Raw genomic sequence first — 18,404 nt, forward strand, 5'->3', positions numbered from 1 at the left:
TGTCTGGTTCCAAGGCAATGACTCGGCTCAGTTCGAACAGAGCGAGCTCAGCGTTCTTAATGTCCTTGAAAAGGCATCAGCTCAGTATGAGATGCACTGTTACTCAAGACCGGGCGCAACAGATTTCTGCAATAATAACTTAGTAACGACAGAACTGCTTATTTAGAAATAAATACCAACTTAGCATCTGTAAGTTAAATAAGTTAAGGTACCATTAGTCAACTCACTCAAGTCTACCTACCATCAACAGCACGCTGGCCCTGGCTCCTATCACAGGTTCCACAGATGGTGGAATAGTTTCTAAACTGGTTAAATAAGTTAAGATACCATTAGTCAACTCACTCAAGTCTACCTACCCATCAACAGCACGCTGGCCCTGGCTCCTATCCCAGGTTCCACAGATGGTGGAATAGTTTCTAAACTTCACCCAGTAAAACCCCGAATCAATACATTTCAAGGGATGAGAATGTGGACATCAGCAGGCAGAGGACACCGCTGACCAGCGGCATTGGGGGAGCAGAAGGGGCCAAGTCAGTGTCAATCAAACCCCTAAGTGTCCGACACAACAGGAAGTCCAGGTAAGTTCTCTCTAAAATCGGCACATTGCCCAGCCAGTGTGGCTCAGTGGTTGTGTGTCAACCTATGAACTAGGAGGTCATGGCTCAATTCCCGATCAGGGCACATGCCCAGGTTGTAGGCTTGGTCCCCGATGGGGGGTGGGTTAAAAAAAAAAACATAACTAAGAAAGGAGCTCCAATTCCGAGTCCTGCTGCGCTGCTGATGCCCAGCCCCTGCTTGCACCATGAGTGTGTCTTAGGAACCAGTTACGGTCTCCTGCTTCTCTTGGTCTACGTCCAGTTCACTACAAACTAAAGTGCAGGCTGGCCAAAACTGTCCTTTAAGAGTAGACAATATGGCAAAACTGACCTCCGCAGACCTGGGTCATTCCCAGTTCACCACCTCCCGGCCACCTGGTCTTGAGTCAGTCCTCTCCTGCCACCTTCTCCCTGTGACCTGAGCAGCCCTCTGCACGTCCCACCAGAGCTCCACCAACAGGGAGCGCTCCATCCACCCTGGTCCACAGTAGGTCGTGTCGGCACTACGCAAGCGCGACTATTCCATACTCACATGTAGGCCCTTCTTTCCATAGGCTATCCCTCGGCCATAAATGGCACTAACCAGATCAGGCTCCTCCTAGTCAGACCAAAACAGAAACACGTCAAAAACTAGAAACGAAACGAAACAAAACAAAACAAAAAAGTCAGTTTCTGCTTAAAGCATATTAACGCCCCAAGTGACAGCTCTGTGCTACCACACGTAAGTCAATACGCAGTCCCCAAGCAGGGAAACCTGTATCCTTAAGCCCATGGGAATGAGACACGCAGTAAGAGTTTTGCATTAAAAAACAAAACAAAACAAAACAAAAAACCTAAAATAATGAGAACCAACAATACTGAGCCCTGCGCTGGTCTCTTTCACAGGCATCTGATTGAGAATGTAGGTGACTCTCTCGACCACCCCATGGCTGGCAGCGTCAGCAAGCAAGTCCTACAGAAAACGGAGGCTCGGGGAGTCGACAACGGGGTGATGCCCCTTCCTGGGTTGCCTCCTGTCTTACAATCATGAAACCACCGGGTTAGGGCTGACCCTCGGAGCCAGCACGGTGAGGACAGGACACCAGTGGACTCCCCGGGCGGTTGGGGACACAGGGTCCTTTACACTCAGTGGTCAGACCGTTCTGCAACCTGCTCTCAGATGGGCCGAATGAAGCGCCACGCAGGCCCAGAGGCAGAGCGAATGCCCGGCCATCGAGCCCCTGCACACAGGGGCAGGAGCTGCCCCCCAGGCTGAGGGAGATGCCTCCTGAGTCCACGCGGCCGCTGCCATTTTGACCTCATCTCTGAATCAGCCCCAGGTTTTAAGAAGGAAGAGGGCTACGATTCTGGGTGGAACTCTCGACCCTGCTGAAGAATTTAATAGAATCGCACCGGACGGGCCACTTTAGAGGCGAATCTATGGCCCAATTCAGACCTGAGCGGGTGCCGGCCAGCCCTGCAGAAAGGACACCTTGCCTCGCTGTGAGCAAAGAGAAAGAATAAAGGAGAAGAGGCCGTGCACTGAGAAAGGAAAAGGCTGCTTCAGACAATGTGAGGTCCATCTACACCCAGTGGCTAACGTGGGGTGCTGGCTCCACCCGACCGGCCTCACGCCGTATGGGAAATTGGAAAACTGCAGGGAAACAATGACAGATTTCTAGCTTCTCTTGGAAAACTAAAAGATTCAACGAAGATCGCCCACGTGACAAAAAATGACTAGAGCTAGGACTGGCTGGCTGCCTCTTCAGATGAAGGTGTGGATTCGTCTGTCTCCCCAAGCCCACCCACGGCTCCGTCTCACATCAAGACACTGCGCTCATGTCAGGCGCCTCCCTGCGCCCCGGGTGGTTCTGGGTTTGTGATTTGTAACTCAGAGGCAGCTGGCATGAAAGGCTGTCCATGCTACTTGCTAAAAGGAAAAAGAGGACAAGCTACAGAGAATCGCAGAGGAGCGGCAGCTACTTCCTGTAAGTGGAGCTGACGTGTGATTGTGCGGGTAACTGATTTCCCCTGGGGGTGGGATTACTAGCTACGCTCTCCTTCTCTGTGACACCCTGCTGTATTCCTTTCAATTGTTTAAAACATACACGTGTGCATCTATAAACAGAAAAAACATTCAGTACTATGTATTGTAGAAAATAATAAAAAATTGTATAACGAATAAACGTCTTATTTAAATAGTAAATAAAACATTTAGTATCAGTGACAGAAAGTTAGGAAATAAAGAAAAGCACAAGAAAGAAAGGGCCCTCATCACCTGCCACCCAGAGGTGACACGGGAAACACTCAACCCCCCTCCTGGCTTCCGGCAGAGCAAGCAGTCTGGGGAGAGGGGCAGCGGGGAAAGGAACCGCGGAGGCACGGAGGTCAGACAGCCTTCGGGTTCCGCTGGGCAGTCACCCCAGCCAGCGGGCCCCGGAGGGCACCGTCAGGGAGCCTTGCCTTCCAGAGGGGCGGGCACTAAGCCCGCAGAGCTGGTCCCCTGTGACCATATTCTCCAGTGAGAGTAAACCCCTCAGCTCTGTAACGTCTCAAAATGCCACTCTCCAAGTCTTTCTCCTAAAACTGAGATGACCATCAGGTGAAGCAGAAAGAAGTGAATTTAAATAGATACTTATTCTCCTGGCAGGGTGGTCACCCCCGTACACCCTGTGGCCAAGGCCAGCCACCCTGGGAGTCCCCCACCTCCCCGCCCCATACGGCGACACAGGCAATTCTAGAAGCTTCACTCCTGAGTATCTCCCGTGTCTCCTTCCCGACCCATCAGCCCCCGACTGGCCACGGAAGCCTTCCTCCTCACCCAGGCTGCTGCAATGCCTCACCACCTTCCTACCTCTGCCCCCTGCAGGCCTGGTCTAAGAGCTACCTGTCTAGCACTACAGTCTGACCATGCTACTCCCCTGGCTGGGAGTATTCTCTGGCTCCCAACACCTACAACAGCGACATTCATATCTCTACTCTAATCCATAGTGAGAAATAACTTTACATTGCAACCCAGTACACACATGTATACGTACATAACATACATATATACACACATGCATACTGCGTACACTCCATCTGCAGTATAAATCTGATATCTTCTAGTCTAATAGAAAGTGCATTTTCTAAAAAGTGCTGCCTGGTGTGCCAGTTAATTTCAGGCCCTACGAAAGGGTGGCAACTGGTAACTTGAAAAAGAAAGAAATCACATCTAGATGCCTCTGCAGAAAATACCAATCACGCTCCTGCCTTCTGTTCAGCCCGCTCACACACACTCACATGCGCGCTCTGGGAGTCAGCACTACGGACAGCTCCCGGACACCAAGGCTCCTCAGCTCCCTGCATCTGCAGGCACCACCCACCCACCCAGGCTTTCACAGAACCAATATTTCCACCTTTTAATACTATTTACTTCATGCAAATGAAAAACCCTGGTATAATAAGGTAGTTACTTTATTGGAATGATGTCCACTTAGATGTCTCAAAAATAAAGGTCTAGTTCACTATCCTCATCGTATTATTTACATAGTGACTTTAAATTTTAAAAAGATTTATTCTTCCACCCCAAGGCTGGCTTTTTAAATTAAAACTCAAAAGTCATTGGATCGAAGACAGACAAATCCAAAGAAGTCACCACAGAGCAATGTATGGAGGACTACGTTTGGGCTAAGTTGTAGACACACACACGTATTTACATAAAGGATGTTTATTAAAGATCATACCAGAGTCACTTCCACCAGAATCAGATCATAAGCGGATGAGCCCTAGGTCACACAATCAATCGCAAAAGCCAGCTAACTGCCTCATAAAAGGGTCCTAACGCGGTGAGTGGAAGGCACGGGTGCACACTGGGAGAGACGCAGCACCACTGTTCTGAGGACTGGATAAGGTAGGGTGTTGTTGGGGTAAAAATCAATTTCACTGCCGCAAGCCACAGTACCACTGCATTGGCCAATGATTGAAAAAGAAGAACAGTCAGGTTTAAAGAGTGATCATACTCCTAAAATATTATTTAAAAAGACTGATTTATAAAACTCTGAGTCACGGTGAGAAATGAAGCAGTAACTGTTCTTTGCACACCTGCTACCACCGACCTGCACAGTTTCTTGACGAGACCGGCTATCAAAAATTTGAAGAACTCAACAAAAACTCTCACTTTCAAACATAAAGCCTAATATGGAAAAGTTTTGTCCAGAAAAGCAGGAACGAGTTTCTTATTAAAATAGTAAAAAGAACTTCAGCATTTGATATCAAGTCCTTGTATTTTGTGTTTGTTATAGTCATATAATCTAAAGATATGGGACAAACGTCACCACGCTCTATATGTGAAATTTAAGTTGACCTCAGGTTACTCTAGTGTGCCGTGCAAATAGGATTTTCCACACCCGTCATGATATGGAAAACCTAAGAGGCACCAAAACAAGGGATAAGAAGAGAGAAAGCACCCATTCGGTGAGGCTCAGAGGAAGAGCATCCACCTATGAACCAGGAGGTTATGGTTCGATTCCCAGTCAGGGCACATGCCCAGGTTGCGGGCTTGATCCCCAGTGCGGGGCGTGCAGGAGGCAGCAGATCCATGATCCTCTCTTATCATTGATGTTTCTATCTCTCTCTCCCTCTCCCTTCCTCTCTGAAATCAATAAAAATATATTATTTTAAAAAAGAAGAAGAAGAGAGAAAAGCAGCAGCAGCGCCCAAGTCACTCCCCCTCCATAGGAAAATGTCACCAATGGCCGCCCAGCTCTTTCTTCTGTTGGGGACAGTGTCTGAACGTAGCGCTTCCCCCTAATCCCACTCCTGCCCCATCAGTAGCCTGAATCACCAGAAAACCAGTCCAACCTTATCACCCACACATTCACAAAGAAAAACTTCCAGACTGCCCGGCAGGCATGGCTCAGAGGTTGAATGTCGACCAGGAGGTCAGGGTTCGATTCCCGGTCAGGGCACATGCTCAGGTTGCAGGCCCAATGTGGGGAGTGGAGGAGGCAGCTGACCAATAATTCCCCCTCATCATTGATGCTTCTCTCAATCTCTCTCTCTCTCTCTCTCTCTCTCTCTCTCTCTTTCTCTCTCTCTCTCTCCCACTTTCTCTGAAATCAATAAAAATGTTAAAAAAAAGACTTCCCAGACCAAAGCAATCCATTACCTCAGAGACTGATGAAAATGCTCTATTACATTTCAATATCTTAATATCTTTTCTCCGCACAAAGAGAGACTTACTTTCTGAACACAATTAGAAGAGAAGAGGTTTTGCAGCAATAGACAATACAAAGACATGTTATAGGGCCATTAAAGTAAGATTGTAGAGAAATACTGAAAAACATTTACTTATAAAACTAAATGAAAACGTAATACAAACAGTACATATAATCAGATTACAAAACACAAATGCGTATTTTGAAAAGATCATCAATAAAAAACTTTAATGGTAGAGTAGCAAAACTGGAATATTTTTTTCTTCAAAATTTTTTTCTTTAAGATTGCTTTATTTCCTTCAACTACAATGCTAATAATTTCAAAGAGTTGAATGAATTGATAATATATCTGCGAGCTCATACTGTTTTCTGCTGTTGATCACCATAGGTTTAATTGACATTTGTGCCTATAAATGTATCAAAACCTCCCTTTCAATCCAGGCCTAAGTGTTCGCTGTGTACAAGTGCCAGCTTACCTTTTTAAATATTGCAATGTTAAACAGAAAGGTGCTTTAAAAACTATTTACACTCTATCCTTTGTACTGCAAACTCTACTGAAGAATATTATTCCATATGTCCACCCAAACACACAGCTCCTTGGGGACTTTAAAGTAGTAACTAAAAAATATACCATCAATTTTTTTGAGAGCAAAGATAGGGTTATCAACATAATCAAACCCATGTTTAAAAAAGAGAAAACACACGCACAGCAAAAAATTTCAAAATTATTTTCTTAAAATTAAGTCTACGTGCTGGATTGTAAACTAGCGATTAGCCCTTACTGTATCAGCACAGATAAATATGCCAGAATGGTGCTGTGAGCAGTTAAAATTTACTGAGCATTTACTGTGTGCCAAGTACTTTGTAGGATACTGCATTTAGGACTAACTAGTATTTCTGGAGGTAGTTATATCCCCATAATCTAGGGGGTTAAGTAACTTGCTAGTGAGCAGCTAAGTGGATTGGAACCTGAGTATCTCTAACTCTAAAGTCCACGTGTTCTTCACTGTCCTCTACGTCAGCCATTGGTAATGGGGACGTAGCTACAGAAATACGGTTAAATGATGATGGGACATATGAGGCCAGCCACGTTAGGCTCCATGAAGGGTCCCTTTGCAACTGCGTATTTAAGCATTTCGCCTTAACCAGATTTTAGCGCAGTCATCCATCATCCAAGGCCCCATAATCCCACGGAGGAGTCTCATAATTAAAAGTGAGAAACAAATGCACGAGTGGGACTTAACCACTGAGAGCAATTCCTGCATAGAAAGCAAACATCTGGATTCCAAGAAGCACCAGTGCCCACGCCCGCGGGAGAGGCCACGGTAGGGAGGAAAGTGCACTGAGCTAATGACAGTCTTCTTAAACCTGCATTGGAAGCCCACCTGCCACCCGAGGGCGGGCCTCGCTTTCCTCATGTACAGTAACACTGCAGAGGGAACGAGACCCCGGACGAGGCCTGCACCAAGGAAATGCTCCCAGTCAGGGCTGATTTCCTGGGCTTTCGTACCTAACCCTAAAATAGACGGATTACTGCAACACTTCAACGATGCAAGAGTACATATTTTTGTCATGACTATGAACTTGAAATTACATAATTAAGAAGAAAAATTACCTGAAGCATTGTTGAGAAATGCCTTATTGCTTCATCATAGAGACCACTGCCAATCAACACATAAGCAATAGCTGTGGGGAAAAAAATGCAAAAATATTAAAGGACAGAATAAAGGATCAGACGAAAATTCTTTACTGAATCTTAAAAGGCAGCTGCAAGGACTAGAAGCAGTTAAAGAAACCCTAGACGTTAATAAGATGTAATCGAATTCCTCTACCACTCAGCACTTGCTAATCAGTCTCCTAGTTTTATCTGGATTTAAATTATTAAAGCCATCTATAAAACATCTGCCTACAAGAAGTAATTATCTTTTTCCAAGTCCATCACTCACTTTCAAATACCAAATAACCTTTATGAGCCTTCCTATCTATATCTCAAAAGAACTAGTAATGACCCTGAATAATACCCACATAACATGTGATTTCACTGAGAAAGTCGTGAGAAATACCCAAAGAGCATCACAAATCTCGATTCCTGGGGGTGCTAAATTTACTACCAGTTACCTAATAAGAACAAAAATAGAGGCTCAAATTAACATATATTAACATAATACTTAACTGTAAATAATTCACATGATTGCAATGAAATGATAGTCTGTTTTCTACCTCTCCTATTCAAAATACAGTCAAAATACTACTCAAAATTTACACTAGTGAAGAATGAGTAGTTTTGATCAAACTGGTTAGGTAAATTTTAATATTATATATTATATTTCCATCTATAATGCTTGCCCAAACTCTGTACATCCCCAAATACACCTGAAAAAAAACATTCCTCATTCAATATACTATATTTATTTGCAAAAAAAAAAGCTGTACTGCAACTCTAAGATGTCATAGATGTTAAGAAGATGGGCAACTAAAACTTTTACTGTCAGTAGAGCTTAAATTTCCTGACAGTTAAAAAGTAGCAAAACGCTTAAATGCAGGAAAACATTAAATGCAGAAAGAGATTTAAATCATCTTTATAACTAACTTGAGAAAAGCAAAGGTCCAAAACATTGAGCATCATAATAATACAAGAGTTTTTGAGGGCATTCTCCAAAATAAAACAAAGGACTGTTTTTATTCTAACGTCTTTGAAAAGACACATTAAGGTCAAATTTGTATCCAGCCGAACAGTGGGTGCTATTCAGATAGTCGTATCAGGTAACAAGACAACCAAAGTCGTCTTTAGTGAGGGCCAGTCATATCAGAGGGAAAAAACAACAAACAGTAATAACATGTGACATGTAGTAGTGACATGTACTGCGCTCTTAAGGCGTGCAAGGCCCAGTCCTGAGCACTGACACACGCTAACGTATTGACTCCTTTACTGCAATGAGGCGGGTACGACTATCATCTCCATTTACAGACAAGCGTAAAGTCGTTAAACAAACTGTCCAAAGACAAGGTGCACTGAATGAGACGCAGGAACCAGGCTGCCCAGCTCGGCTCCGGACCCCTGCAAACCAACACCTTCCAGGGAAATACACAAGCTGCAGCGGAGCTGCTGGGCACTGGCCTGGAATACAAGAATGGTTTCAATTCCTCGATGAGGACTTCGGAAAAGACCAAATCTGGGCCTTAAAGGATCATTGCTTCTCAAAGGCTGCTCCAAAAATAGCACCAAAAAAGGACTAATACTTTCAAAGTGGGTGGCTCTCAATCACCGGCACCCCCAGAGGAAAGGAGGCAAGACAAGAAGAGCTCGGTCCTCATACACAATGTGCGTGGCCGCAGAAAGCATACAATGGTTACGTGTAAACTAGAGGCCCGGTGCACGAAACTCATGCAAGGGGCTTGGCCCTTGCAGCCCCAGCTGCCTCTCGGCCCAGCCCACTGGTCATTCCAGAAGGTCGTTCTGGAAGGTCATTCCGCCGTCCTGTCTAATTAGCATATTACCTCTTTATTATATAGGATTAGGTAGGAAATCGTTGTATAGGTGCCCGGAGCAGGCACGTGCTCCTGTGAGGTCTGGCCCGCTGCCCAGTTCAGTCCTGTATCTCTCAAACTATTTCCTCTCCTTCAAGGGTGAGCTGACCAGAGAATGAGAAGACACACCCAAAAGCCCACCAGACACGGGCCAGCCCCCCTGTTTTAAACACGCCCTGGACAAGCCAACTGCACGACCTGCTTGCCGACCTGAATAACCTCAACTTCCTCCACCCACGTTCTCAGCCCGTGGTGATGACTGTGCCCAGGAGCGAGTGAACCCACACCTACCCTTTTTATGACACAGAAGGCGGGAGTAGGCGTGGTCCCCTTCTGCTTTCACTTCTACATTGTTCACACTTGATGACTACACACGACCTTTTAATGAGTAACAGTTCCTAGGAACTCATTCCCTTAATTATTAATTTCCGTGGGAGCACGGGCTGGAACAGTCCTTCCCGATCATTCCGTCCAAGCCCTTTCTTTTATGCTACGACGCATGGACTCGCTCAGATCAGACCACTCGCACCAGCAGAGCCCATCTCTGTTGGTCTCCGCGCTCTCTACCTCTCCATCCTGCCTACCGGCTCTGTGTGTAATCACAGATTTGAGGGGAAAACCACAGCACCCCCCCACCTCACCCCACGCCCTGGCGGAAGTCTCACCTAACTCCTCGTTTGTGCTGTCGTTGTCAGTAGCAAACGGAAATCTCTTCTGTTCTGCGATAGACTTGGCCTGGCTCTGAAATAAAAAAACAAACAGACACACACGTTAGCTTATCAGAGATGAAAACATAATAAAAGCCTACCGTTGGAAAAGTAAAGCTACACTGAATTTATAGGAGAAGCAATAAATTGTCCCTCTGTCACATCGATTGTGTATGTCAAGGGCACCATCTGTGTGTAACTCATGTGTTTCCTCCCCCGACTGCTGGTGGTTCCATGTCCAAGAGCCAGACCTTTCCCCTCCGAAGGGATTCATCTCGCTGGCGGCCTCAACGCTCCCTCTGCGTCTCCAGGGACCATTTAATGACCTCGGCTGTGTTGCAAACATCACATTCAAGTGACCAGCTCTTTTAAACCCTGACACAGTTTAGAAATAAGAGCTACACGTTGTACAGAGATGGCACCGTAGAAGGACCAACAAAATCTGACCAAGAAACAAGACAATCCGTTGAATAAAGCATGGCCACGTGATGAACTTGACCCTCCCCGTAAGGCAGGAGCATGGCCCACGCGGAATCCATGCGGACACGCACACAGCTGGCAGGACTCAAAACAAAAGCGGGGCCGCGCCAAAACCGGTTTGGCTCAGTGGACAGAGTGTCGGCCTGCGGACTGAAAGGTCCCAGGTTCGATTCCGGTCAAGGGCATGTACCTGGGTTGCGGGCACATCCCCAGTAGATGTGCAGGAGGCAGCTGATCGATGTTTCTCTCCCATCGATGTTTCTAACTCTCTCTCCCTTCGTCTCTGTATCAATAAAATATATTTAAAAAAAAACAAAAAAAAACCACAAAAGCGGGGCCGGGGGAAAGCAGATGATATAAGTGAGCTTATAAGTGGGATGATTTCATAAGCAGCATCGGTCCAGCCCACGGAATGAGGACCCCACCGGGTGGTGGAGACAAACCGTGTCTGATAAAGACCTGCTACTTCCCCGGGAATGGCTGTCGACGCTAAACGGTGACACACTAAGCCTAAGGGGTTCACATTAATGTGACAACTTCCTACCGGATGCACCTAAGACATGATCAAACCTGGTACACACACCCACAGACAGGAAAAGCTAAGACGACCTGTGGCTTTTGGCAAAACTCTAGGACTGGGACCTGGAGACATCCCCATTATTTGAATTCTTCTCTTTTTTTTAACCCCATATTCCATAGATTCCAGACAAATAATGTCACGTGGGAGACTCTTCTGACTAATGTACATGCTGCTTAGCCAATGACTGGGATTCAGCCCCGCGATGAGCTTCCTACTCAAACAGGGTAACGAGGTATGTCCACGGGCACCGGAGACCCTCCAAATCCAGGCGGATGTTCAGATACAGGGCGGTATTTGGTTTGCCCAGAAAACATCAAGAATAAGCGACCTCTGGTTAAGACACAAGTAAAAAGACGCAGGTCAGAGGGCACCGCAGGTCAGGAGTCAGTTCTCGCTTCGAGCCAGGACTCCGGAAGGAATGAGACACCAGAGAATTCTACCAGGATGGGGGTGTTCTACACTTTACTTCCTCCAGCAGAACCTTGATGACGAGGGCAGCTCAGCCAGCTCTTTCCTTGAGCTGGGAGCTCCCGCCCCTGGCGACGACGTCCGGCTTCGTGAGGAAAGAGCACATTTAACAACACGGGACAGAAGCACAGGACGGTGCGCACATCTGGGGGTGACCGGGCAATGGCCCCTCCTCTTTGTCAGATGACTGAGGACAGCACACAGATGCAAAAGATTTTTCTGCTTAATAAACTGCTTCGAGCCGAGAAAAGGAGGCTATAAATAATTCTCTGAATACTGAAGAAGCCTTATTAATTTCATCTGGCATTCGGTGCAAGGTTGCCATTTGTCAAGGCTTTGTGCAAAAAAGATGTGGGAGAGAGCAGAAATGAAGTCCCATGAAGAGAAGAAATCACTTGCCAAGCAACATCAAGAGTAGACTGAAGAGCATTCCTGACTTAAAACTGTTAATTACATTAAAATAAAGTCTGTAACAGAAGTGGGCAGGGGTAGAGTAGGAACAAATTCGTTTCTTTTTTTTTTTCATAAAATTTTATTGATTTCAGAGAGGAAGGGAGAGGGAGAGAGAAATAGAAACATCAATGATGAGAGAAAATCATTGATCGGCTGCTTCCTGCACACCCCCTACTGGGGATCGAGCCCAAAACCCAGGCATGTGCCCTGACCGGGAATCGAACTATGAAGTCATTCCTGGTTCATAGGTCGACGCTCAACCACTGAGCACACTGGCTGGGCACAAATTTTCTCTTCTTATAAGGACACAACTCATAGGGCCATCTAAACTGGACAGCCAGCTAGTAGAAAGCATCTGAATCACTATCAATCAGAAGTTTCGTCATTCTCTAAGCACCTAATCGTCTGTCCACGGTGGGATTATCCAATCTCTGGTCACCGTTGGCCTCCACGGCCCACTCACTACCTTGTGAGACAGCCCGGTCTGGTCTCGGACAGATCCAATTCAAGCGTCCAGGTATCAGTCTGGCTGCTAGGCACCGAGTGAGGCCAAGTCAGTTCATCGTCCTCAGGTTTGCAACTCCTTCCTATTGTCAGGAGTTCTCACAGGAAAAGGCAAAGCTCTGTTTGGAAAAGAGTGTCCTAAAGTGGAACTTTCAACAAGAGGAAAAAGCAGTATCCAAGTGGATGTTGAAGGGGAAGGCCTGGAGAAAAAAGATGGGAACCTTGGGCACCGGAAGAGGAACTCGGCTTCTTGGAAATAAGTGAACAGCAGGCAGAGGCCCCACCTCAAGGCAGAGGGGCTGTGGAGCACATGCTAACGTGGACAGACAGACGGACGCAGACGGACGGTGCCAGTGCCGTGCGCTCACCCGAGTGGAGAGCTCTCCTGCACACTTAGCTGGGCTGATAAAAGATACAGACACAGCTCGGAGGGAAGGCGGGGGAGAGATAATCAACCAAAGACCTTGTATGCACATATGCATAACCCATATGTGACACAGAGACGGTGGTGAAGGCCTGCGGCTGGAGGTCACTGGGGAAAAAGGGGGACATACATAATACTTTCAACAATAAGGATTTTAAAAAAAGAAACAAAAATTAAAAGTACAGACATATAAGATCCCCACACAGCCGAAGGCTGGGAAAATGAGATTAGACTCTACTTTCAAACACACGAGGCTCCTAGAAATAAGGTTCCTGACTCCCTTTCATCCCTGAGGACTTCACAGTGACATGACCTAGGTCCCGAGTGACCGGCCATCCAATTCCTAGGTCACAATAACTCATGTGACCCAATACAGATGCACAATCTTCGTCTTATGCCCACAGGCCCACTGGGCTCAACTCCTGGTTGACAGCAGGGGACCTGCACCTTCGGGGATGAGCATCACACACAGAGGGCGTGGGCGGAGGATGCGTACCAGGATCTTCTCCGTGTTGAGGGAGAGCAGAGAGTCGCAGGGCAGCGATCCCCGGGGCTCGCAGTCCGAGTCGTGGAAGTTCAGGAAGGAGGACTCTGAAAAGCAAGCAGGCCTTGTTACTCTCCGCGCCTTAAATGCAGGGCTCTTAGCGGCTCAGCTGGGAACTGGAATGTGAAGGATCCTCAAAACCAAAGTAAGGACAAGTGTCTAGTCCACTTGACAGCTGTGTGCATGCGTTAGTGTCCAGTATCATGCACACCCCTTCGTGGCTGTCCTCACGGCCATCCTGAAAAGGACCAAAGCCAGCTAGACTTCCCAGACGCCGAGACGCGGTTCTGGCAAGTTAGAACTTATCGAAGGCCGACAGGGCAAACCAGTACGAGTCCAACGCTAGTCCCACCACAACATGGAGTCAGTTTAGTTGCTAAGGCCCTTTCACTGCCCTCTCCCACCTGCAGCATTTACCACAGATTAAAAAAAAAACACACACACACAAAAAGGAGAACAAAGCCAGGCCGGGGGACCTAACGTTCCAAGATATGCATGAAGGGTCTCATATCACAACATACAAATGACTCCTAAAATTCACCAAGCAAAGGGCAACCCAACTTAAAAAAAAAAAATGGTCAAAGGTCTTGAATAGGCAAATTTCCAAAGAATATGTAGCAATGGACACTACATTCATGAAACGATGCTCTACGTCATTATTAATCAGGGAATGCAAACCAAATCACGAGGGACCACTTCACACCCGCTAGCATGGCCATCTTTTTTTTTTGAAATGGACAATCTCAAGTGTTGGCAAAGATCAGAGAAACTAGAACCCTCGTGCGTTGCTGATGGGGATGGGAAACGGTGTGGCTGCTGTGGGAAACGGCTTGATAGTTCCTCAAAAAGTTAAACACAGGCTGTGCACATGATCCCATCATTCAACAAATCAGTATACGCCCCAAAGAACTGAAAACAGGAACTCAGACAAGAACAGTAGTCAGCCTTAAGAAGGAATGAAGTACCGCTACATATTACAACATGGGAGGGCCTCATGGCCCCACTCTGGTGGAGCAGGGGAGGCGGGACTTCCTGGAGCCTGTGCCACTGACCAATGAAGGGAGAGGGAAGTTAAGAATCTCACAGGTGAAGGGGGTAAGGGGGAAAGGGGGGGAAGGGGGGGGGGGGGAGTGGTCCAGGCAGAGATAAGCACCCCGTACATCTGCCGTCTTCCTCACTGGCTGGAGCTGAGTATTTCCTGTGCCCACATTATTGAACTCTCAACAGCTCTAGTAACATCTCCATTCACTCAGTGACTAACGGTATCGTCGACATGTAACGACATCCAGGTCTTTTTAATATTTATACTCATTTAGCATCTTCTGGCACTAGATAAAACCTCAAAAAAGTGCTCAGTAACACGAGTGACCACAGGCACTCCTGCTCATCCCGACATTAATATTTCATTCAGACGTGAAGTAAAATGACAGGCATGGCAAGTGGCACACGGCACCGGCTTCATGCAGCTGGAAGAGAACCAGTGCTACTGGCTGAAATGGGAAGTTTAGGAGGAAGGACAGTCCTTGAGGGAAGGGCGACCTTTAAGTGGAGAGCCTGTGCGATGCGGGCTGGAAGCTGCCTTGCCTACAGGTAGGAAATAAATTCCGGGCAGAACAGATAAGAGCTGCCGACGTGAACTTGATCATCGTTACCTTGGGCTCCTTGAACACGTGGATAAGTAGGCTCAGCAAGAAGGGACACGTTCAAGGTCACAAAACGAGGAAAGAGCACAGCCGAGCCTGGCACACCTGCACTCGCGGGCACCACGTCAATAAAGGTCCAGGGTCCAGAAGGGCACGATCCCCAGTAGGAGGCGTGCAGAAGGCAACTGATCGAAGAGTCTCTCTCATCATTGATGTTTCTATCTCTCTCTCCCTTTTTTCCTTCCTCTCTGAAATAAAAATATATTTTAAAAAAATCCGAAGATACTTGTCACAAAATTATATATGTCAACAAACACACAAAATCAGGGTCAAGGGGGGGAAAAAAAGGATTGAGCAAATATACTAATAGTAAGGGTAACTGCAGTTGCCAAATGTGGTTAACTTCCTCATAGCCAGAACAAGAAAGGAAATAGCTCTCATTATAAAAGCTCCTGTCCACTGATTCCTTATCACCTCCAAGGAACTGCAGATCAAAGTTCTGAGGGCGATCAGACTGATTTCATTGATTTAAACAACTGGTCCCTCAGTTAAGGAAGTTACTATCTGTACTGGCCACCTTTTTTTTTTTTCTTTGTTAAATATATTTTATTGATGATTTCAGAGAGGGAGAGAGAGATAGAAACATCAATGATGAGAGTGAATCATTGATCAACTGCCTCTCCCCGCACTGAGAATCAAGCACGCAACCCTGGCATGCGCCCTTGACTGGAATTAAACCTGGGGCCCTTCAGTCCGCAGGCCCACGCTCTATCCACGGAGCCAAACCAGCTAGGGCTGCACTGGCCATCTTTAAGTCTTCTGGACTTGGTCAGGATCAGAGCTGAATGCTAGCTGGTGAGGGCAGGTCTGTCTGATGCTGAAGACGGGAGTCGTTCTGGACTCTGGCACGAATCTAGACCCTGATGTGGATCCTATGGGGCTTCTGGACACAGAACATGAGCCCCTCGGGCTGTGACAGAGTTCACTATAAATCCCGAATTGGTTCCCACACCTTTTCTTCTTAGGACAGAGAGGGGCTGGCGATGGCTCCAAAGGGCCCAGCATCCATCCACCTGCTTGTCCAGGAGAAGGAGGGAGACATGAGACATCCCAGCGTCTCCACCACATGGTCACATACTGCAGCCAGGGAAGCCACGGGACCAGCGGGAGCCCCCGGAAGCGCCAACAGGGGACTCTGGGAACTATCTGACGTCATCAGTGGCAAAGGCCCTTTAGCACCTGTCAGCAGCTGTTGGGACAGCATGTCCCAACAGAGACTCGGGCTGCTCATCTGCAGCAGCATGTCTAAAATTCCAAGCTAAGAAAAGAAGTGCTGCCTGGGGGAGAGACGAAGAAAAGTGAAACATTGAAATAAGTTATGCTCCAAGCCTCCTGGGGCAGTGTGCCCCCTCCCAAGCAGAGAACCTTAGACAATGGTGTCTACACCCAAGGGAATGGAGGGATGGCCAGGATGATTCCTCTACATGCCAGGTTAGGAAAACTCACACCTGCCCGGCCAGCGTGGCTCAGTGGTTGAACGCTGACCTATGAACCAGGAGGTCACAGTTCAACTCCCAGTCAGGGCACATGCCCAGGTTATGGGCTCAATCCCCAGTGTGCGGCTTGCAGGAGGCAGCTGGTCCATGACTCTCTCTCATCATGGATGTTTCTCTCTCTCTCTCTCTCTCTCCCTGTCTCTTCCTTTCTGAAATCAATAAAAATATATTAAAAAAAGAAAACCCACATCTATCTTTATTGGGGGGGAAGGGGGAACGCACTGGCATAAGCCTGATGCTACAGGATAAAATGTGCCAACTGGATCAATAATATCCATTGATTTCATAATATCAATTGATTGCATAATATACGTAAATCCATTAGCTTCCATTGCCTAGCATCTGGGTCTCCTCTAGCCAGTGCGCATCACCCAGCTATACTACTATAGGCGGGAAGGGGAATGAGGATTTACACAATATATACTGTTTGCTAGTAAATGCTAGGCCTGGACGTGTGTTGCTACCTACAAACACTTAGTGTTCAGACGGGGTTTTATCCGGGCCTCACCACCTGGGCTCCGCCTCTGGCAGCTGTGGGGCCGCAGGAAGGGGGTGATCTCACTGTGTCTGGGTTTCCTCTGAGACAGGAACTACCATTCAATGCGGCGGTCACCGGTGTTCCGATCGACTTCGAGAAGGGGCCGATCCACCCCGAGCTGACAACACACAGGGCACACCGCAAGCGCTCAGATAGGTTAGTGGTTTCTCACTTCCCTCGCCGCACTCGAAGGTGGAGGAGGAGGAGGAGAGAAAAAAAACCCTGTAATCAGGTAACAGTGTCTTCCCCTTAGAAAGGAGATAATTTTGCGAAGACAGGCCATTCGCTTGTTCGGATTCCCAGAGAGCGACAGAGTATGAAACCCATTCCTTTTTCCCCCACTCGGCCAGGCTGGCCCTGCTATGCGGGCTGTTTACTAGCCAAGGTCTGTGGCTTCACAATAAGCAAGTCACATACCCCTGACTTCCTCCAGGAAGTCAGGCTGTGCTAAAGGGAAACCGGTGTGTGCTAATCTTGGCATCTCATCTCAACCAACAAGAAAAATACTATTGTCTTCCAGGTACAGAATGCCCAAGAGCAGCGCTCTCAGGCCGTAAAAGCCACGGGAGGGAGGTGGACCCAGACCTTTGAAAAGTGAGCCTTAAGGCGACTTAATGCATGGAAGGGGGTAGGGAAGGGAAGGAGGCGGCTGCAGGGTAAAAGCATCCGCTACAGAACTTGGACACGAAACCTGCACAAAACCTGCACGCGGACTACATCCTGCCCCGGCGGCATCTCTCGGGGTCCACTCCCCGGAGGCCAAGGGCGCCCCAGCGCAATGAATGGGCTGGCCCGGCTCCTCCGGTCCCGGGTGCACGCGCAGCTCCAGCTCCGACTCTCACGCAGGCTCAGGGCCCGCAGGGCCCTTTTCACCTTCGGGGCGACACCTGACAGGTCACAGGTCAACCCGCAACAACCGGAAGCCAGATGCGGACAAGCAGATAAGACGGGCTCGCGGTGCGGTTCCCCTCTTTCCTTCCAGGGATCGGATGGCAGAGGCTGCTTAATACGAGCAACAGCCCGGGGGATCGGGACACCCGATTTCCAGGCCTAGCGCGGGTGTCAGTCCCTCCCCGGTTCCCACAGCGCCCACGGGGCCGCCTGCCGTCTCCTCCTCCACCCTTTCCGCAGCTGCTGGCCTCGGGAGAGGCCGCCCTGGCCCGGGAGCCTGCGGCCGGCTCTTGGCTCCATTCACCGGCCTCCCAG

At 47.8% G+C, this 18,404-nt stretch overlaps 1 protein-coding gene across 1 annotated transcript in view; it reads right to left on the reverse strand.

The window, feature by feature from the left end:
• TTC13 (tetratricopeptide repeat domain 13) overlaps nt 1-13,698 on the reverse strand; it is a 42,731-nt gene extending 29,033 nt beyond the window's left edge. Inside the window, exons 1-6 of the mRNA XM_015560005.1 lie at nt 13,693-13,698; nt 13,414-13,557; nt 9,967-10,042; nt 7,389-7,459; nt 1,129-1,194; nt 5-64 (exon numbers count right to left, since the gene is read on the reverse strand). Of these exons, the coding sequence (XP_015415491.1) occupies nt 5-64; nt 1,129-1,194; nt 7,389-7,459; nt 9,967-10,042; nt 13,414-13,557; nt 13,693-13,698 (423 nt within the window). The remainder of the gene's footprint in view (nt 1-4; nt 65-1,128; nt 1,195-7,388; nt 7,460-9,966; nt 10,043-13,413; nt 13,558-13,692) is intronic.
• Between the last annotated feature and the right edge of the window lie 4,706 nt (nt 13,699-18,404).

Source organism: Myotis davidii, unplaced genomic scaffold (assembly GCF_000327345.1).
Source record: "Myotis davidii unplaced genomic scaffold, ASM32734v1 scaffold875, whole genome shotgun sequence".
NCBI classification, from domain to species: Eukaryota; Metazoa; Chordata; class Mammalia; order Chiroptera; family Vespertilionidae; genus Myotis; species Myotis davidii.